Below are 21969 nucleotides of genomic sequence, written 5' to 3' on the forward strand. Positions count from 1 at the left end.
GGATTGCTGTGTACCTTGATCTGAGTGTTCTTCATGATTTGAGCATTAGATGTGAACAGCACATCCCTGTTCTGCTTAGTGAAGCCCCATGATCTGACAGTAGGCTGGGTAAATATTTGCATAATGAGGCCAGCTTCCCTTTGTCTCACATAGGAAAGCGGTACAACCTTGCAGATGTGTCTGCAGCAGTGTGCATGAGCCTTGGCCTGATCTGGTTTACCCTGGCTGACAGTACAGTTGCACCAAACTTCAACCTGACAGGTGAGGAATGTATTTGTATTCCTAAATTGTATAAGCATTTTATTTTGAATAAGAATTTGTAAGTTTTCACAAGGATTTTAAATGATGCTATGATGTCGATGAGTCCCATACCTAACAAGGCTTTCAGACTTTCCAAACTATAGAAAAGTGTCAGTGCTCTAGAGATGCACCATTGTTGGAGTACATGACAAAAGGCTCCTGGTTAACTGTCAAAGACAAGAGCACACAGCAGATGTGGGGAAGTCACAGTGGTGACGTGAATAGAGCTGTAACTCTGTGACTTAGTTTCCTCCATTGTGCTCTATGCTTTTTGTCAATTAAATTTAGAGTTTTCAAAAGCCAGGTAAGTATTACAGTGTGTCCAGGGATAAGAATAAGCATTAGAATCCTGTGTTTATTTTCATGACCATGCGATGAATCAGGTTCTCAACCTGTGGGTCATGATCCCTTTAGAGGATCAAACGACCCTTTCACAGAGGTCACATATCAGATATCTAGCATATCATATTTACAATATGATTCATAACATTAGCAAAATTACAGTAATGAAGTAGCAACAAAAATAATTTTACGGTTCCCATGACATGGGGAACTGTATTTTTAAAGGGTCACAGCCTTAGGAAGAATGAGAACCACTGAGATAAATTGTTTTGGGGTATTTGGGGCATTTACTATATACATATAATATTTTCCTTAAGCTACTGGAAGAATTTTACTAAGAACACAGTGTCATCCCATCATTTATCTTCACTAAAATAGCATTTAAAGTTTCTAGATCAGAAAAACAAAAACAAGAAAACACCTAAGAGAACAGGGAAAAGCAACATTGGATACCAGCAAGCACAAGTGTAAAATAACCAATTCTACAATGAAAATATTGGTTACATTAGCTTCACAATGGTTCTCAAGAGTCAGACCAGTTATCAGCCAGTCTTACTGGCCCTAGTTAACCAGCCTGAATTGATGTGTTTAAATATAAGCAGTTGGACCTCTTGGGGCAGCCCTCTCACAGCCACAGACATCCCTGAGGGAACTTGCTGCCTCGGCTTCATGGAAACCTCACTGCATGTAGTACACCTCAGACGGTTCTCTGGAAATAGCAAGGTGTTGAAAGCAACACTCGGGTGTAGAATGATGACATGTGGGAGTGGCTGTGTGTGCTGCTCCAAGTCGGCAGGGTCAGAAAAGCAGTTTCTCCTTCAGGAGACTCTGTGAAAGAGTAAGACAAACCCTCCTCACTCTTCTCAATGCCCTATCTGTTGTGCTGTTTAGTGAGTGGGAAAGATGGTCTTCGTTGGAAAGAGGAGATCAGAACTCTCCAGAACGAATCAGGCCCTCTTGGGTAAAGGGCACCAAGGGTTAGTTGCTTTTTGTCTTACTTTATGTTGTATCACCTGAGGAAGAAGGGCTGAGAACACCCACATGCAGCAGAGAGGGGACAAGAGAGAGACGAGACAGCCAGGGAAGGTGTACCCCAGGGCACCTGAGTCTTCTCTCTTCCTGAGTTCTGTGGGCACATTTTGAAAGAATTAGAACCCAGACATTCTTCGTGAGAGAAACTGGTGAATACCAGTCCCCACTTTGGTTTTAGAGCAGAGGTTCTCAACCTAGGGGTCACGACCCCTTTGGGAATCTAATGACCTTTTCAAAGGGGTCACATATCAGATATCCTGCATATTGGATATTTACATACATTTCATAACATTAGCAAAATTACAGTTATGAAGTAGCAATGAAATAATTTTATGATTGGGAGTAACACATGAGGAACTGTATTAAAGGGTCGTAATATTGAGAAGGTTGAGGCAAGAAAGCCCACAAGCCCATGAAACCCACAGATGGAACCATGACTTCTTTCCCTCTGTATGTGAAGCTCAGAAGCAGCCAGGCCTGTTTCATGCACACCTGCCTGCTGCTTCCCAGGAGTGAGTGGTTTTACCCAGATCCGATGCCATTGGACCTGTCACTACAGCATGTGACAATATTGTTCATGTTATCCTCATGGATATGAAAGGGAGGCTTGCTTATGTGAACAGTCACTGAGACAGTTTGTCTGGCAAGCTAACAAAATCACCATTGAATTAGGTGTGTCTGAGACAGTATGGAATTGAGGGTTGTAAAACTATAAAAGGGTTGGGCATTCCAGTTGTTACCCAGAATTCTCAGTTGTAGCTGCACTTCTCAACAGACACTACCTGGAAAGTGTGGAGACTGAAAATGAGTGGTTGATAGAGGAGAATGTCTAGAGTTCCAGTCAGAAGCAGTGCCCATGTGTTCCTTTTAAACTGGACCTTTTAGAAGACATTTTGTGTATATGATTTTTCTCTAAATGTTTGTTTTTTGTTTCTCCTCTCAAGTATTTTGTGTCACCACCACCAATTCCAATAGATCTTCTAGGATTTTCTACACTTGTTCCTTCCGTCATACGGTCCAGGTTAGAAGTAGAACTTTATTTGGCATGATGCTGAAGTACGATTCTGATGGTAGCATTAGTTTATTAGTGTCTGTCTTTTTTACATTAATATCATTACCTATGTGCTTACCAAAACGAGTTATAGATCAGCATATTCAGCATTCCAGCCAAATGGGATTGTCAATCTGCTTTTGACTTTTAGCTCAGTTAAACTTCTGGTCAACCTTGCTTACAGTTAATATGCTTAAAGAGGATCATTCTCTTCTTCCTTGAAGGTGTGATGCTTATCTCCCTGGCGCTGTGTGCAGATGCTGTCATTGGGAATGTTCAGGAGAAAGCTATGAAACTGCACAATGCTTCCAACTCTGAGATGGTGAGCACCCAGTGCTTCCCTGGTGTTTGTAAGATGCATGGCTGATTTCATGAAATAGCTACAGGCTCAAAGAACAAATGTGCATTTTAATCCACTGTATCGTTTTCGTGAACACAGTGCTAACAATATTGTGGAAGGTTGGAAGGAGACCTGTCACTGCTAACAGCTTGTATAACTTATCAATACTTTCCTCATTGATTTCTGTAGTCTTTTATCTGTTAAAAGAAACTTCTTTGTGACATTGTTTTCCTTCTGTTTGTATTTCTTTCTGTATTACTCTCAGTGTGGAAATTTGTAATTCTTATTAATCCAACTTCTCTATTTGTTGATGGCTTCTAGCTATGTATCAAAGTGCTTTTCACCCATGTTGCCTAGTAGTTTTATTATTTTCTTTTTTATTAAATAAATCCTGCTAGACCCCACTTCTGTTTACTAAACATCCCTTCCTCCCCACTTATTTTAGATGCCTTCTGTATCTCCCATCCTCACACAGGGGTCAGAATTCTCTAGAATTAATTTCTGCCTCAGCCCACAGAAACTTGAAGAGCTGCACTCATTCCTCATCATTAGCGCTAACCATCTTGTTCCTTTTCAAGACTACCAGCAGTTACTCCTGGGCGCTTATACCCTCACATAGACTAGAAACCCCCCTGGGACTGGGACTAGGGTAGAGTTGAATTATAAGTTAGTTTAGGGGCATGGCATCTGTATATTGTTCTTTCAATCTAAGATCAAGGTATGACTTTCCTTTTCTTCAAGTGTCTTTTTATAATATTTTTATTTTATTTTTGATTGTATAATATTAGTGTGTGTGTGTGTGTGTGTGTGTGTGTGTGTGTGAGTATATGAGTATAGGTACTAGTAGAGGCCAAGATTCCCCTGGAGCTGGAGTTACAGACAGTTGTGAACTACCTACCATGAGTGCTGAGACCCTAACTTGCAATCCACCTTCTTAATTCCTGAGCTCTCTCCAGTCTCCCCAAGTTTTCCTTTTAAATGTCCACTAGATTTAAAAGTATTCTTCAGATAAAATATCTTTTGCTTTTGTTTTTATATAGGGGTGTATGTGTGTGTGTGTGTGTGTGTGTGTGTGTGTGTGTGTGTGTGTGTGTCAGACATTGAGAGCACACTTGCTTTGCTGTTCAGATAGAACACACTGCATTGAAGATATAAAGGAATATGTTTCCTGTTGCTGTCTGCCACAGCATGGGGTATTGACATCTCAGTAACAGGAATTTGCATCTTAGTAGATCTTTGCTTGGTCAGTGTCGCTACTCTTCATGGCTGGGGTAAAGATGGCCTTAGAATTAAGACTGTGCAGGTCACCTAGAAACTCAAGGTAGCATACAGGTCTGCAGGCTTTAAACTGAATCCTCAGATTGTATCCTAGGTTACTCTGTAGCTCTCCTTTGGGGCAAATTACACCCTCAAGCGTCAGTGTCTTTGTTTGATAGCTGGGTAATGAACGTGGGATTAAGATAGGGTTAGCTGTGAGAGCCAAGGGAGTAGCCCATATACGGGGTAGCATAGCTAAGTGTAGTTAACCTGCAACAGGCGTTTCTGTTAGAAGCTGGAGGTACCCTGGGTGAGGAGCTAATAAACTGGAGTCAAAAGTGAGCAGGGAAATTAAACAGTGGTGATTTTTGTATCATTTGCAAACTCCAATGTTCAGGACGCTTTTCATGTTTTGTAAGTAGCTCTAAGGATTTTGTCATATTTATGCTTTTAGAATGATAAAATTAAAACCTGCTTAAATTTAGCAATTAATCAATGAGTTAAATATAAACATATATGGAAGGTTCCATAGGCCGGTAACACCAATTGCTAAATGGTCTTTTAATAAAAAACTGAGCCAGATATTGGGGTAAATGCTGAAAGATCAGAGAAACAAAGGAACAAGCCACTGCCACATCTTACTTCTAGGACTCCTCAGCCTGAAAAGCCTCTAGTTCCTGTTTCCTCGCACCTTATATACCTTTCTCAGCCCACCCATATCATTTCCTGTCTCACCTTTTCTAATGCTGGGATTAAAGGCATGTGACTCCAAGTACTGGGATTAAAGGTGTGTGCCACCACCGCCTGGCATCTATGTTTAATCTAATGGCTTGTTTTGTCGTCTGATCTTCAGGCAAATTTATTAGGTTACACAGTGTATCACCACATAGGCCATGGATTTTTGTTATGTAATACTGTATATATATTTAGGCCACTGGAATTGGCCATTATTTCTAGAAACATCAGCCATAGGGCAGTGATAAAGTTGCTTTAAAAATGTTTTGTTTTGCAGCACTGAATGAGTAGATTAATTGCATGTATTCAAACCCTTCAGTTTCCCCTTTTGATTTTTCTGCTTTACTTCCGCCTCCCCCAGGTTTTGTATTCCTACTCCATCGGTTTTGTGTACATCTTGTTGGGACTGTCGTGCACTAGTGGGCTAGGCCCTGCAGTGGCATTTTGTTCAAAGGTAAGCATTAATCACATTCTTAAAAATAAGCATCTTACATTTTCTCTGTACAGTTTTTGCCAAGTTCAAAAAAGGCTATTGTTGGTATGATTTGGTAATTCTTCTAATACAGCATTACAGATTAGAAATGAAAGATCTCAGAAATGATTGATATTTAATTTTTTTATCCATTCTCTACTCTGTAAGTTAATTTTTGAGAAGTTCATAATGTACAAATCAAGGGTTTTTCATTTCATCAATATTTTCCCATTAATAAAAACTAAATATTGTTTGCTTGACTGCATTGTGGAGTGACTTATTATTGCTCAAGAGGCTGATTCAGAGCTGTGGCTTGATTTCATGGGCTACCTCAGGGCTTGCTTTGTGTTTTTCTAACAGGCCATTTTACTCCCTACAGAACCCTGTTCGCACCTATGGCTACGCCTTCCTCTTTTCCCTCACTGGATACTTTGGGATCTCCTTCGTTCTAGCCCTGATTAAAATCTTTGGTGCTCTGCTTGCTGTGACAGGTAGGAGACTTGCTCAGCTTAGGAAGGAAGTGCTAACAGTGTTTCCTTCTGATGCTGTTTTACAAACAGGAGAGTAGGACCTTTTCTCTAAAAAGGTACTCGTCTCCAGCTTAATGCTTTGGTAGCTTGTTTTGTTTTGAGTTCTAAAGGAAATGGTGTTTGGTCTTCATTTCTTGTTTCGAAGATTTCCTTTTTTCCCTTTGTGCAGTGCTGAGGATAGACCTTGGCCCTCAGCATGCTGGGCACGCACTCTACCCCTGAGCTGCATCCCCAGCCCCGAAGGCTTCATTTTTATGTCAAATATATACGTTTTCATGAAAAACATTAAATACATTAGAAAAAATTTACTGTAAAACTATGATGGAATGAAACCCCTTCAGGGAAAGCACTACCTTCGTATACTTTTAATTGATTACTGAAATTCCAGTCTTCTTGCACTTAAAACATGGCAGGTGCATTTTATAGTTTGCAAACCTTTCACTTGGATATTTCTTAACACCAGCCCCCAAACGGTTTCTCTCTTCACCAGTGATGAGTGTGTCCATGCCTGGCACTGTAGAGAACCGAAGGTTGCATTTGATGTGTTTGGAGAAATGGCAGGAGAGTGAGGGGAGCCAGGGACTGTGTGTAGGGCATCGCTTTCCGGAGCTGTAAATGCAAACCTGCCTCCGTGATGCAGGCAGAAATGTTTTCCCTGTCAAATAAAAGGCAGAGGTAGCTAACCCAGAGCCCTTCCTGTGTCCTAGTCCCAGGCTGTCCAGTCATTCCGGATGGAGGTCTCTCCTCAGTCCTCACCAGCTGGCACTCTTGTTTTTCTTATTTATACTCAGGTAGATAAACTTGGGAAGGTTATTGGCTTGGCTGACAACCTGCTACCAGGATTCCAGGCAGAGCTGTCTGCCTCCACACCTGCTGTCCTCACTGTGCCTCCTTGCATGGCATGGTGAGAGAGAGAGACTCCAAGGTCCTCAGTACCCTCCCTACCATGGCATCCTCCTGCTGTGCTGGCCAGCAGGATGGAGTCTGAGAAGATGAAAGACGTAACATACTCTGGTGGAATCTTTCCCAGATGCTGTACTGCTCGAAACAACACATCTACCCACATTTTTCTGGCCAGATCCTGAGGCATAGGACCACACCTAAGTGTGGGAGAGGCAGGAGCGTAGGCCCAACTCCAATAGGTATCCTAAAACCTGTCATTCATTGCAGAGCAGGCCCCTCTTGTGTTTCCAGAGCACGTTCTTGAGTTACTCACTCACACTTGAATGGTAAGTGCCACGAGGGCAGTCGAGTGAGACTCGGGAGACTAGTGAGAACTGAGAGAAGCTGTGTGAGGGTGGAGACCCGAATGGAGAAGTGTGTGGCTGCTCCTCTGCTTGGGCTGGGTTGGGACAGTCTCAGGCCTTACAACACAATGGAGGTCAAAGTCTAATACCCAGAGAGGGAGGAAGTGTTAAGACAAATGTGCAGAGAGCAGAGCTGTCGGAATTGCCATCTCATTCTCAGAGGTCACCATGCCTAAATACTCGGAGCCCGTGTGAGGTCCATGCCTGGAATCTCAGAGCACGATGGGCAAGACATGGCAAGACCTGTCTCCAAACAGCCAACCAACCCGGACACTAGTGAACCTCCCGCTGTTTTTAAAGGCTAGCCTTGCTCTGCCTAATCATTTCTCTCACAGGAAAGCCTTTTGCTGTGGCCCCAGCATGCCGTGACTGCTGATGAACACTGACTGCAGCTGTACTTAGACATGGAATTGGATCAGTGCCAGTTCTCTACGAAACCATGAGCAGCATGAACTTGGTTGGCTGTTGGGCGGTCGGTGTGTTGTCGCTGGCACCTTAGAGGTTCTGGCGTCTACAGAGCTATAAATACTTGTGGAATAAATGATTTACAGATATAGCCAAGATAGTAAGTTGCGTCTAAATCTTTCCCCCACAGTGACAACAGGAAGAAAAGCAATGACCATAGTCCTTTCATTTATATTCTTTGCCAAACCATTCACATTTCAGTAAGTACTTCTAAATTCAACAAGTTTCTCAAAATTTAGATGCTCTATTTCATGTTTTGTCTTAAACAGCAGTATTTTCTAACTTTTACTTTGTGTTAACTTACATGTTAATGTGTATTAGCCTATTGTCCTCTACATAGAATCCTCTTCATCCTAATCTCTTATCTATTAAATGTTTTCTACTATTTTAAGAATCTTTATAATTTGTTACTTTGAATGTCATTTTGTATATTTAAATTGCCCAGCTAAAGCCCAGTGGAAAAGTGGTCTTGTTGCAGTGTGTCTGTGTGAGAAAGGAATATATGAGACAAAATAACTGATTGTGAGGTAAGTGTACATGCCGTTGTGACTGGCTATTAGTGGAGTGTGTGCCAGTGTGACTGGCTGTTAGTGGAGTGTGTGTGCCAGTGTGACTGGCTGTTAGTGGAGTGTGTGCCAGTGTGACTGGCTGTTAGTGGAGTGTGTGCCAGTGTGACTGGCTGTTAGTGGAGTGTGTGCCAGTGTGACTGGCTGTTAGTGGAGTGTGTTCCAGTGTGACTGGCTGTTAGTGGAGTGTGTGCCAGTGTGACTGGCTGTTAGTGGAGTGTGTGCCAGTGTGACTGGCTATTAGTGGAGTGTGTGCCAGTGTGACTGGCTGTTAGTGGAGTGTGTGCCAGTGTGACTGGCTGTTAGTGGAGTGTGTGCCAGTGTGACTGGCTGTTAGTGGAGTGTGTGCCAGTGTGACTGGCTGTTAGTGGAGTGTGTGTGCCAGTGTGACTGGCTGTCAGTGGAGTGTGTGTGCCAGTGTGACTGGCTGTGAGTGGAGTGTGTGACATTGTGACTGGCTGTTAGTGGAGTGTGTGTGCCAGTGTGACTGGCTGTGAGTGGAGTGTGTGTGCCAGTGTGACTGGCTGTGAGTGGAGTGTGTGTGCCAGTGTGACTGGCTGTTAGTGGAGTGTGTGCCAGTGTGACTGGCTGTTAGTGGAGTGTGTACCAGTGTGACTGGCTGTTAGTGGAGTGTGTGCCAGTGTGACTGGCTGTGAGTGGAGTGTGTGTGCCAGTGTGACTGGCTGTTAGTGGAGTGTGTGCCAGTGTGACTGGCTGTTAGTGGAGTGTGTGCCAGTGTGACTGGCTGTTAGTGGAGTGTGTTCCGGTGTGACTGGCTGTGAGTGGAGTGTGTGCCAGTGTGACTGGCTGTTAGTGGAGTGTGTAACATTGTGACTGGCTGTTAGTGGAGTGTGTGCCAGTGTGACTGGCTGTTAGTGGAGTGTGTGTGCCAGTGTGACTGGCTGTTAGTGGAGTGTGTACCAGTGTGACTAGCTGTTAGTGGAGTGTGTGCCAGTGTGACTGGCTGTTAGTGGAGTGTGTGTGCCAGTGTGACTGGCTGTTAGTGGAGTGTGTGCCAGTGTGACTGGCTGTTAGTGGAGTGTGTGCCAGTGTGACAGACTGAGAGTGGAGTGTGTGTACCAGTGTAACTTTCTATTAGTGCATGTTTCTGATGGGAGTGAGTACAAGTTGTGTGCATGTGTTAAGTAAAGGCTTTTTCTTTCTCACATATAAATATATAAATTATATGTTTGAAATTCATTCTTGTAAAACCTTTATTTATGGACTCTTTCCACAGCAATAAACAATAGAAAGTGTTCTGTAGATTAGATCCTAATGATTTAGATTGTGGCTTTTTGAGAAGGTGTTGGTCAGTGTTTTTGCTATCTATTATGTGTGTGAAAGCAGTTTGTTTAAACATTATGGGACAGTAATTAGGATTTCAAACCTAGTTTACAAATACATAATTTTAAATAAAATTTTAAATTTCCATCCATGTGTTACAGGTCATTTGTGTCCATAGGTTACTTTTCTTTATGCATGTGATAATATATTATAGCAGTTAAATTATAATGATCTCCTGCTTCGTGCAGAATGTGTCCCTGATTATCATCTGTGTTCTACTTACTGGGACAACCAGGTGGAGTGCTGGGTTGAATGTATAATGTTGCCTTTCGTAAATAGGAATCTGGCATTTTAAGTATAATCTTAAGTCTCTTCCTAAGGGTTAGACTTTGAATGTTCTGGTAGCCCTGAAGTTTAAATTACTCTCACTTTGTGTAACTTTCTTCTGTATATATTCAGCATAAATTTTTTGAGACTTTATACGTGTGGACAATGTGTTTTGATCAAATGCATCTCCTAGCCCCCTCCCCATTTCTATCCCAACTTCATGTACTCCCTTCTGTTAACCACTGAGTCTACTTGGTGCTGCTAGTGTGTACATGGGTATAGGGCCATCCATGGAGGAGCATAAGCATCCTACCTGGGACTGTATCCCTGAAGAAAACGGACACTCCCTCCCTCAGCATCCTTCAGTGGCCAATACCTTAGCTAGGTGGGGCTTTTGACTGCTTATGTTTTTTGTCAAGTGGGCACAATCTGGAGTCAGCTTAAAAGAGGAAATTTAAATTGAGAAATGCCTCCATCAGATTGGTCCGTAGGCAAGCCTGTGGGGCGTTTTCTTGACTAATGGTTGATGTGTGAGGGCCCAGCTCACTGGGCAATGCCATCCCTGGACAAATGGTCCTGGGTGTAAGAGAAAGCAAACTGCAAGCCAGGAGGAGCAAGCAGGTAAGCAGTGTTCCTCGATGCTCTCTGCTTCAGTCCTGCCTTGAGTGTTCCTGCCGTGGCTTCCCTCTGTGGAATGGGACTCAGGATGTGTAAGCCAAAGAAAACCGTTCTACCTCAAGTTGCTTTTGATACGGTCTTTACCATAGCAATGAAAAGCAAACCGGAACAGGCTTTGTGAGCCCCTCCTCTCCATTCAACGTATGATTCTAGTGCTGTTATTTTAGACCTCTAATAGCAAGGTTTGCTTGCTTGCTTGGTTGGGGTTTTTTTGTTTTGTTTTGTTTTTTGTTTTTTTTTTTTTGTCGTTGTTGTTTTTCCCCGAGACAGGGCTTATCTATGTAGCCCTGGATGTCCTGGAACTCCCTCTGTAGAGCAGGCTTACCTTGAACTCAGAGATCCACCTTCCTCTGTCTCCCAAGTGCTGGGATTAAAGGCCTGCACCACCACTGCCCAGCTGACAGCAAGTTTTTATTTGGTTGAAGTTATTGTGGACTGACTACCACCACGTCATAATTAATAGTGAAGTTTTAACCTGTGAATTTTAATATCCACTTTTTCATTTCTTTCTTTTAGGTATGTATGGTCTGGCTTGCTAGTTGTCCTTGGCATATTTCTCAATGTTTACAGCAAAAATATGGATAAAGTAAGATTGCCATCAGTGTACAATCTGATGAACAAAGCCATGGACATGAAAAAGTCAAGGACGTTGGCAGAGACTGTGTAGGCACTGAGGTAGCCTGTTTAAAATGGAACTCTAAGGGGACAGTCATTAATCAGTCCACTTTCCAAAGGCTTGTGATCAGAACCAAAGGATCTGAAGGCTGCTGTTGTGTGAGCGGCAGTTTGTGGCGTCAGCCTCCGCAGAGCACGTGCTTGACCAGCTCCGAAACAGTCAAGAGCCACCACACCGAGGACTTGTTTCAGTACAGTCAGTATGAAGGAAAGCACTTCCTAGCAGTGTCCTGAACATTTCACTGGAAATGGACCGTGGTGCAAGACGGATTGGAAATCCTTCCCACATGCAGCGCGGTGCTGTGTAGTAGCACACTGTTTCGTCTCCGTTCCGTTTTGGTGGTGTTATTTAAATTGCTTCTCTGTTATAAGAGTGAACCGATGATTTAAAGTCTAGAGAAAATAGAATTCATTTATAAATAAAATTATCCTGTGATTTTTTTTAAATGATGTTTTAATAAAATTTGTTACCGAAGGAAATGGAGATGGGAAGCCTTAACGTGCACTTTAAAACTTGGATTTTTCACTCATAATGTAAAAATATTTTTAAAGCATCCTTGTCTGTATGCACAGGGTGAAGTGCTTAAGAGAAGTATGCTAGAGTTCTAGTGTGCCATGAAGTTTGGCTTTAATTTGAATTTCTTAATTGAAGGGCAGAAGTTAACATCTTAAGTTAAAAAAATTACCCTAATTCGTCCTATAATGATGAAATTTGATTTGAAGGGTTGAGATGAAGTGGAGTGCATTTAAGAAGCCTGAGTAGATCTGGCAGACCTGGACAGCATTGCTTCTGAGACTAGTAAAATCTCATGGTCTGGATAGTTTAGACATACTGAGATTTCTTCCCAGCAGTTCTGGATGCTACAAAGTCCACATTTAAGGTGCTAGCAAACCTGCAAGGCTGCCTCCTACTTTATAGATGTCATCTTCTCGCTGTGTCCTCCAGTGTTCCATTCTAATCCCATCATGGGGTCTTTTGTGACTCAATCTCCTAAGGCTGCCACTAGGGAGATAGGATTTTTTACAGGCGACTATAGGGTAAATAAACATTCAGACCATGGCCATATTGCTTGGGTAGTTTTGAGTCAGATTTGGTGCCTTTCAACATTGATTTTTGTAATTGCTATATGCATCTGCTCACTCTGTGTGTGTGTGTGTGTGTACATGCACACATATTTACACGAGTGCATGTGTGTATAGAAGCTGTTACTCTTCATTTTCAGCATAATCAATATGATTAAAACCCTTAGTGTTTATGCTATAGGTGACGTCATATTTTGTTAGGATTACTCTTGAATTCTATTATATCCGAAGGGATACTTAACCTGTTCTCTGCTTGTGGGTCCGGCAGAGCCTGCGATCATGGGAGTGGCTGAGCTAAGGAGCTGTGCTTGCATTTTATTCATCAAATACTGTGGTGGTGGTGGTGGTTTTATAGTTCTCTCCTCCTGAATGTGAGTCTGTGCTTCATTGTGCTGTCTTGAGCTGCTGGGATGGTAGCATTTGTGCTTCAGGCTCATTGGCTTTCCCAGTCCCTAGTAAACAGTCACCCTGGCTTATTCAAGCATCCTTCTGCCCTCTGACTGCCCTTAGATAGTACCCTTTGCCTGCTGCCAGCTTAGCGTCCCAGCCTTGATTTTCAGAGTTCAGCATTATTTAAAGTCACCACTTGTCCCTTGCAGCCATTGCACTGCCTCCCCTTCTTCCCCATCAGATGAAGATAAACTTCGCCTCATTTATATGAATGAACAGTCTAAAGTAACAAAACAAAGTTTGTTAAGAAGACGATCTGGAATGTATATTTTGAGCCAAGTTTTCTAATATCTTTATTTTATTCCAACCACTGAGATAAGGGAATTAAAAATATAATTGTAGATGTTTCAGTGTGTGTCGGGTGCCAGGGACTGTTAGATGTGATGGCTTGTTTTATCCTAACTGCGTCACTGAGGGTAAGTATCATCCTTCTACAAGTAAGGAAGCTGTGTGGGAGTGGTTGATGCTCCTGAATGTGGCTAGCTCATGTAACAGGAGCTGCCTTTGAAGCAGTCTGGTCCTAGACTCTGGTCAGTGTCTTGTGTCACCTTTCACAGCCACAAAGGCTGACCTAGTACTCAGTAGCTCTAGATCACACTACTGCAGTGCCTTGAGTGGGTTTCAGAGCCTGTTTTCATACTCCAGAGCATTTTTCAGTCCATTGTGCTCCGCTATGAATATTTAAGTACCCACGTTGATATGATGAATGCTATGGCTGAAGTTTGCCCTCTCCCAAATATGTTGAATCCTGGCCTCCAAAGCAGTGGTCTAGGAGGTGGAACCTTTGGGAAAGTGTTAAACTATAGCGACAACACTCGTGAATGGGACTGTTGTCCTTGTTAAGAGACCTCAGAAAACCTTCCCTTATTTCAGCCCATGAAGGTGCAATAAACTGACCACCTGAAGCCCAGAAGAAGGCCTTCAGCAGACCTTGGACTTGAGCCTCCAGAACTGAGAGAAGTTTCATGATAGCCCGATCTGATAAAGACAGTAACTGATGAAGTTTTAAGTAAAAAATGTATGCAACAAATATGTCAGGATCATTTGTGACATTTCCATGTAGATTATCTGTTTTACGCTAGATGTGGATAGACTATTTCTACAGCTGTGTTCACATTATGCCCTTGTCTTATATAGGCAGTCAATAAATATGTTTCAGTTAACCAAAGACATACTGGGAAATTGAGACCTTGGCTGTTACATTGCTCTTCTTTTGGCTTAATACAGAAGAATAACAGCAGAATCTTTCCAAGAACTGTAAATTATGTTAGTAAGATTTAACAGGTCAGAATTCTCATTAAGGCCTTGTATAATAAGAAATTGGATTGGCCATTATCCTCAGTGCCTGGCAGGGAGCCTCTAAATCCTTGAAATTTCCTAAATAATAAGAGTACCTCACAACCCTCCCAAATCTACCTATAGGCTTTTTTGGGGGGCTGGTCTGAATGTGTGCCTTTTATAAGGAAATTGAGGGGAAGTGCAATACTCTCTGGAGTTCTGAGAACTGTTTAGTGATTTGAACATCAGAACCCCTGAACTTGTGAGGGGCCTGGGAAGGCTGAGGATTGCCAGTGTCTGTGGAACTGCTCTCATGAAAGGGAGTGAGGTCAGATTTGTGCTGCAGACTCCATGCTAGTTAACAGCTGTGAAATCGCCGTTAACATCCTTTGGGCAGTGATCTAATGCTTGTCATTTCTGTGGTCTATTTCTAGATTAAAGACGCGTAGCCTTGCACCAGCCATCTCTTTACCTGTGTTAACACCACTGTAATGTCTCTCGCATAACTGCTTTATTTCATGATATCATTTGTTCACCGATTCTTTGACTGGGAAAAGATGAGCCAGGTATTGGTGGTTCTAGATTTTCAAGATGCAGGGTAAAGGGGTCAGGGGAGAGCACCCCTACTCTGAAGAACCCCATTCTTACCAGTCTTGGGAAGAATTGCTATTATCATGGAAACTGGGTTGATGTCTTTGCATTAGGAGATTGTCTTTTTTGTTTTGTTTTGATTTTTGTTTTTCAAGACAGGGTTTCTCTGTGTAGCCCTGGCTGTCCTGGAACTCACTCTGTAGAACAGGCTGGCCTCAGACTACCTGAGATTGCAGGCCCCAGCTTCAGATGGTTTCCGGTGGCTGAAGACCTAAGTTATTTGAATAATTCTCACCTGATCTTCCTCTATTTGCTTTCCAAACCTTCCCGTGGCTCAGTTCTATATAAATTCTTTCAGAATCTCTGTTGAAAGTAAAAATAAGTTAGCTTCTGGTGGGGGTAAAAGGTTCCTTGATCATGGTAGATGTTTGAGAGGTTAATATTCATTACATCTCCATGAAGATGACTGTTTTCCAATCTTTAACAGAGTAAGATAAATCCTGGATCCCCTCCCAGTTGCGGTATATTGCTTTACTTCCATGGCAGGCAGTCAAAATAAGTTTTTGTTGTGGTGACATAAGAAAATGCTCACTTCGATGGTTTGCTGCTCTTGCAGAGTGCACTGTGTGTTACAGGGACAAGGGGAGGAGACTTCTGAACGTCAGTCACAAAATATGTTCAATTAAATATCTCAATCCTAAAATACTTCAAGTCTCTAAAACATTGTAGGTCATTTTAATTGGTTTTAACCTAAGATTTAAATAAAGAAACAAGTGTGGATAATATCACAATGGATAATGACCATGAGACTGGAGTCCTGACTATCATAGATCACAGTCTGGATTTCTTCTTTCTCTCCTAATACAGTTATTGATCAAGACTATTTCCTTCCTGTCTCGGCAATATATAGTATGTAGAAATTTACTTAAGCATTTTGCAAATGAATTTTTCATATTTTCTGGAAAAATTCATTGTTGATCTATCTATATCCTAAGTGTGAAATTTATTTTTGCATGTGATGAGAGAAATTCATAAGAGTAAGTAATCATCTTTGGCTTCTAATTGTGTTTTAACTGATCATGCTGGCCTACAACATCTGTGCTGAGCAATACAAGCCTATGAAGTCTCGGGACCACTTGGGTGTTTGGGCACCTGTCATGCAGCCATGGAAGACAATTCCGTGGCGTAGACAGGTCTGTCTTGTTTAGTAGAAGTTATCGATGGATTCAAGAAAAGCATGATGGGGATAGTGCTGCACAGCAGCCCAGCGAGCGTGGTTCGGACCTAGCTAGGTCGTCATTAGTAAGGGAGGGAAGGCGGTAAAAGTCACACACTGAAATTCTGCCTCTTAGCCTTCCTATCACCCGTGGAATTACACACCCGTTTCTTGGCAGCTTGGCACTCAGAAATGCACATAGCTGTTGCTGTTGTTGCTGTTGTTGTTGTTCCATATATTTGTTATGACTCCAAGGACTCATCTATTTACAAAGTTTCTAAAGACATTCAACAGTTTTCTCTCTACCTCTGCATCTCGGCAGCTCTGTCTTCTGATCCTGGGCTGTCTTTCCGCTGTTCCCTCCCTGATGCTCCTTGGTGATGTGGAGAGAGTACTTTAGTCCGTTCTATCAGCCTACTTTGTTCTTCATCTGTGCAGCACAGTGTGCACCCATTCCCCATGCAGCTGATTCCAACACCCTCACTGCTAAACATTCAGACCTCATATTTCCACGTGGACTTTTTAATTGATTTCCTCTACATGTTTCATGTCACCAGCATTTTTACCTAAGTCCTTGAGTTTAGGGGTATTTTAAATTCCTGGTTTGTTTCAATCATTCTGCTTCCAGTGGCAGATTTTTTTTTTTCCAGTTAGTTGTGTTCTCTAGTAATTATCCACCTTAGCATAACCATTGGCAGCTTCCCTCCAGTCTTTTTGTCAACGTCTCTGGCAGATCATGCAGGTCAGCCTCGGTCTCTCCAGGATCTCTCAGTAGTATTGTCTTAGTTTGTCCTGGAATATACAGATGTGTCTGTCTCTGAACTTTACTAGCCTTCCTCCTATACTCCATTTTCCCTGATTCCCTCTGTGCTGGTTGATCTTTGTCAACTTGACACCAATTAGTGTTACCTGAATGAGGAAACATCAACTGAGGAATTGGCTCCATCAGATTGGCCTGGGGGCACATCTGGGGGAGGTATTTTCTTAAATGATAGATGTAGGCATGCCCAGCCCACAGTGGTGCTGCCACTCCTGGGCAGGTGGTCCTAGGTTGTATACAAAAGCAAGCTGAGCAAGCCATGAACAACAAACCAGGAAGATCATTCCTGCCTGCTTGAGTCCCTTCCTTGACTTCCCTCAGTGCTGGACTGTGATCAGGACATGTACGCCAGGTTAACCCTTTCCAGCTCAAGTTGCCCTTGAGTTTTCTCACAGCTACAGAAACTGAACTAAAACTGCTCCCCTCTCTACCACTCTCCCTCCCTGCCCTGTTTCCTGTCTCCTGTCTCCATTTCTCACGCTCCCTCTCCTTCTCTTCTGCTGTCCCTCTCGCCAGGCCTCCTCCTCTCCTCTCTCCCTCTGTCTTAGTTTCTCTGGGTGGTTCTTGGAACTAGAACTTCTCCTGAATCTTCCTCTCAAGGATTTACACTTGTGATTTTCAGGTTTCCCATCCTGATACATATAAATGAGGGAGCTTCATGGCTGCTCTCTTGCTGCAGTTTATTTCAGAGATGCGGATTCATTTGCCAATGTAATTTGGTAGGATTTAGATGTAAGCAGCGTTTTTAATGTTTGTGATTTAAATAAGGATTTCAAAACTGAGAGAAAAAATTGAGTGATAGAAATATGAGCTATTCTCTCCTAAAAGAAGTTGATGTTCATATTTTTAGCTAATTAGGGAAGATTGTTTTAGTATAGATCCCTAATTGGTAAAGTTTAGAAAATGTTTCTTGAGCCGGGCGGTGGTGGCGCACGCCTTTAATCCCAGCACTCGGGAGGCAGAGCCAGGCGGATCTCTGTGAGTTCGAGGCCAGCCTGGGCTACCAAGTGAGTTCCAGGAGAGGCGCAAAGCTACACAGAGAAACCCTGTCTCGAAAAACCAAAAAAAAAAAAAAAAAAATAAGAAAATGTTTCTTATCATAGATCTCTGATAATTTCAAATCCCTACACCTTGTGGGAGTCCACAAACCTACTGTCATCCAGTGTAAATTGATGGAACAAGGTCTAGTTAAACAGGCAGCCGAGAAATCATCTGTGGTTTTCAGATCTTAGTAATGGGCCTCCGGCAGAGAAGCGCAAAAGACTCGCAGAAGGTAAGTGACAGAAGAGAACTGAGGTACTCTAAGTGTCCCTCATGGCTCATGTATTTGAAAACTTGGTCCCCAGTTGGTGGCGCTGTTTGGAGAGGTTATGGAACCTTTAGAAGATGGAGCCTTGCAGAAGGAAGTATGTCACTTGGGTGGAGGGGGGTTAAGGCTTTGAAGGTTTGAAATCTCACCCCACTTCCAGCTCCCACAGATCCTTGTTTGTGGTTGATATGTGATCTCTCAACTTCCTGTCCCTACCATTTGCTGCCAGGACTTCTCACCATGGAGTACTCTTTTCCCTTTTCCCTTAAGCTAAAGCAAATGTTTTCATCTGAAAGTTGCTTTGGATCATGCTAATTTTCAGAGCAACAGAAATATACTAATGCAGGGCCTGAAGTTTTTGTACCGGGATCTGACAACCCTGTATACAGGAGCCCTTTCCCAACACTATACACAGGTTGGGACTGACACCTTCAAGTTGCTTGTTCTTAACACTGGGTGTTAACACTGGATGTTAAGGCCTTAACACTGGGTGTCTTCTCTGGCCCACTTAAACTGGGTGAGACTCTTTCCAGGGACTTGTAGACAATTCTCAATCAAAAGAATTGGTCTCCTCAGCAAGCCCTGTGAGACAGACCCAACACTAATGGAGGGATGACCTCCTCCCATCTATCTTCAAACAGCCAGGGCCACCTGCATGAGACGGGGTGGTCTGTGTTTCAGGCAGGCACCTTGAGAAGCCTACTGGTAGGTCAAGCTTGGAGAGGTGCTTAAGGATACTGGGAGAAGGGATGGAGTCAAAGGACCAGTCTATATCTGAATCTCCACATAACGGAAGGCACTGGACATGGTACTATGGCAGGTGTCAGGACAGGAGACACCACTGGAAATAAAGAGGCAGATGCATAATCACAGACAGAGAACACAGGCTCCATGGTCAGAGAAGGGATGAGGGGGTCTGGCTTGCTAAACTGAGAGCGCCAAGACAAAAGGTATCCTCTCAGCAGGGGCCCCCAGTGAGACTAAGGCTAACAAGAGGGCAGGAATAAAAGAACAGTAGGAACAAATTAAAGATCGGGGGTGAGAGAGACAGGCTGGAAGTTATACTTAGTGATATCATGTGACCCTCCTGAAACCTACAAACGTTGTTACCATAATAAATCATGAATCTGATTTGTTGTCAGTAATGAAACAGGAGTTACCACAAACTGCCACATGTGGTTCGTCTTCCATGTTGCAAAAGAGATGATTAAAACTAAAGGCTTCAGGGCTAGAGATGGCTCAGAGGCTAAGGGCTCTTGCTTCTGTTCCAGGGCACCTGAGTTTGGTTCCTAGCACCTACACCAAAGCAACTAACAACCACTTGTAACTCCATCTCCAGGGGATCTGATGCCTTCTAGCCTCAATGGGCACCAGCACCCACATGCATACGCGCGCGCGCGCGCGCGTGTGTGTGTGTGTGTGTGTGTGTGTGTGTGCACAAATTTTAAAAAATTATGAATCATATATATATATATATATAGTCCCATAAAACAATTTTCTTATGATAGTCCTATTCATTTAAAATTATGATATTCAAGAGCCAAATTACATAATTCTGTTTCTAGGCAAAAAGTTTCAGTATTGTTATGGTTTGTCATCTTTCAGATCTGTATGACTATTTGGATGAAGTGGCTTTATTTTAGCCCTGTGACACAAGTCCACTCAGATGAGTGGTCCCATCTTAACTGACAATTGAGAGCAGTGACAATCCAGGGACCTAAACTACAGCAACAGTCAGCATTGAGAAAACAGTCAGCATCTTCCTCATAGCACCCATCGATGTAACATGTGGGAGAGAATTTGCAAGGCCCTTGGGAAGCAAATGGTGAGCCTAGAGAACTTGGTATATGCTAAAGCAGTTGTCCTTTGGTTAATGACAGCCGTGACTGGTTATATAACTACACAGAGATCTTCCTTTTAAACCCTTCCTTCACAGTCCGTGTGACTTTACCCGATGTGCAGCGCCTCAGAGACTCCGGCATCATTGCAGGCTGCATTAAATGCTGTCCATTTTGAAGACAGATTGGAAGCACCAGCCCATCATCCTTGTGTTTGCAACTTAAGTGTGAAATCTTGCCAGAGTGGCAATCCATTGAAACAAAACAGTCTTGGAAATTAAGCACTCATTTCCCTTCAAATGGCCATTTCTGGTTCTTTCCTTTCTAATTACCATTGTAATGAAGTGGCCGGTATTATGGGAGGAAGTGATTTCAAAGGCAGCAGTCTCTTATTATGAATCATACACTTGATTTTTCTACCCTAATGGGAATCAGCCTTAGTTATAGAAAATGCACGTGCAAACCCCCTCTCCACTGAGACTGAAATGGTCCCAGAACTACAAATCCTTTCTCTAATTGTGGCTCAGAGAATGAGTGGGCTTTCAAGCATTGCACTGTAGTGGAGCTGGAGGAAGCCACCAAGACATCTTTCCAATCTCTCAGGTCTGTTGCTCTCAACAACAGATTCTCAGCACCTTAAAACACTGCTATATGAATGCCAGCCTATAAGGACTTTTGTCTGACCATACCCACCCCAACCACAGCCCTTGGCACCATTCACTGGAACACAGGCACCTCCCTTTTTTGTTACCTGTCAAAGAGAAGTACCCTACTTTCATCAATTTAAATGGAATTTCTCTTTTCACTTTAACTGTATCTCCACATGGACTTGGATCCTGTCCCCTTAAGTTTATTTTCCATTCAGCTGTTCTCAATATGCCACTGCTCCTGGTCTGTGAGTTGTGGTGTGTTGACAGTTGTGGTCATCTGGGTCTTGGACACCTGATTAAACTGATATTACAATGATTTATTCCAAACAAATAGTGCTAAATATGCCGCTAACTCCTTGGTATCGGTGATGTCATACATCACAAACAAGATAAGGCATTATTTTGTGCTGGGTCTGCAGTCTAAAATGCTGGAGAACTCCCAACAGCAAAACACAGAAAGTTTGGGCCATGGAGATTTTATAATGTCCAGCTGTAGGAAATATAACACTATGTCAGCACTGCTACTATTTAGAACTGGTGATTGACAACAGGCATCTATCTTCCCTGGGCATTTCTGTGTCTGTCAGAACTTGAATGTGTTTTCCAAGGTCATTCATTGGCCCACACATCCCTTAATGAGAGATGTATTTACTGTGCGTTCCTGGAAGGAGAAAATGCAAAGTGCACCTTGTAAGAAAATGACCTGTTTTTGTTCTTTTTTAAGCAAGGCGGAGGTTCTTGGAGTCTAAGCACAGTCCCTGCTGCTTACTAGTTGTGGGAAAGTTGTTCAGGTTTTTCTTAGATCCTTCAGGGAGATGGAGAATTCTGGAATTAAATATAGTAAGTGTATATAAGTCTTAATAATTCAGTAATATTCTCAATGTTGTCTTGTAGTCACTGCAAACCTCCACACTGGAAAGTTTGTTGATAGTTGTGTGGTTAGCTAATATAATACCCCAATGCCTGATGACAGGCAGCACACAGGCCCCTCCTTTCTCATCAAAGTTCTGACACAGATGTGTGCAGAAGACAGTTGGCTGAGGACCTCCCAGCACCACTCAAAGTGAAGTCGTTGGAATGTAGCTTGGTATTTTTTTTCTTCATTAACTTAAAGTTTTACTTGATTTAAAGGTATGCTGGACATTTTTCTTGAAGGATCCAAACTATAACAACTTCAAGTAGGTACTTATAGACCTTGCATTTAAATTAAATGTAAAATTGTTATTATGATCTTTCCTCCTTTATTATTAAGTATGTAAGTTTATGACATGCATAAATAATTTGAAAACTTGACACATGTATACCATATGAAATGATATAATCTGATTTTATATATTGTCCAGAAATCAGCAAAATATCTCTCAATGTTTGGT

The 21969-nt window shown here is 42.5% G+C and overlaps 1 protein-coding gene across 4 annotated transcripts in view; it reads left to right on the forward strand.

The window, feature by feature from the left end:
* The window catches only part of Slc35b3 (solute carrier family 35 member B3), a 30973-nt gene extending 19128 nt beyond the window's left edge, over positions 1-11845 (forward strand). For 2 of the 4 annotated variants that reach the window (XM_052728423.1, XM_052728425.1), the window contains 6 exons: positions 154-261; positions 2950-3047; positions 5419-5511; positions 5909-6020; positions 7962-8031; positions 11203-11845. In XM_052728423.1, the coding sequence (XP_052584383.1) occupies positions 154-261; positions 2950-3047; positions 5419-5511; positions 5909-6020; positions 7962-8031; positions 11203-11353 (632 nt within the window). In that variant the 3' untranslated portion in view covers positions 11354-11845. Of the gene's footprint in view, positions 1-153; positions 262-2949; positions 3048-5418; positions 5512-5908; positions 6021-7701 lie in introns of all 4 variants that reach the window. The other 2 variants (XR_008215777.1, XM_052728424.1) reach the window with 2 other exon arrangements.
* Positions 11846-21969: the final 10124 nt, after the last annotated feature.

Source organism: Peromyscus californicus, unplaced genomic scaffold, assembly GCF_007827085.1.
Source record: "Peromyscus californicus insignis strain IS unplaced genomic scaffold, ASM782708v3 Scaffold_8__1_contigs__length_139910024, whole genome shotgun sequence".
NCBI classification, from domain to species: domain Eukaryota; kingdom Metazoa; phylum Chordata; class Mammalia; order Rodentia; family Cricetidae; genus Peromyscus; species Peromyscus californicus.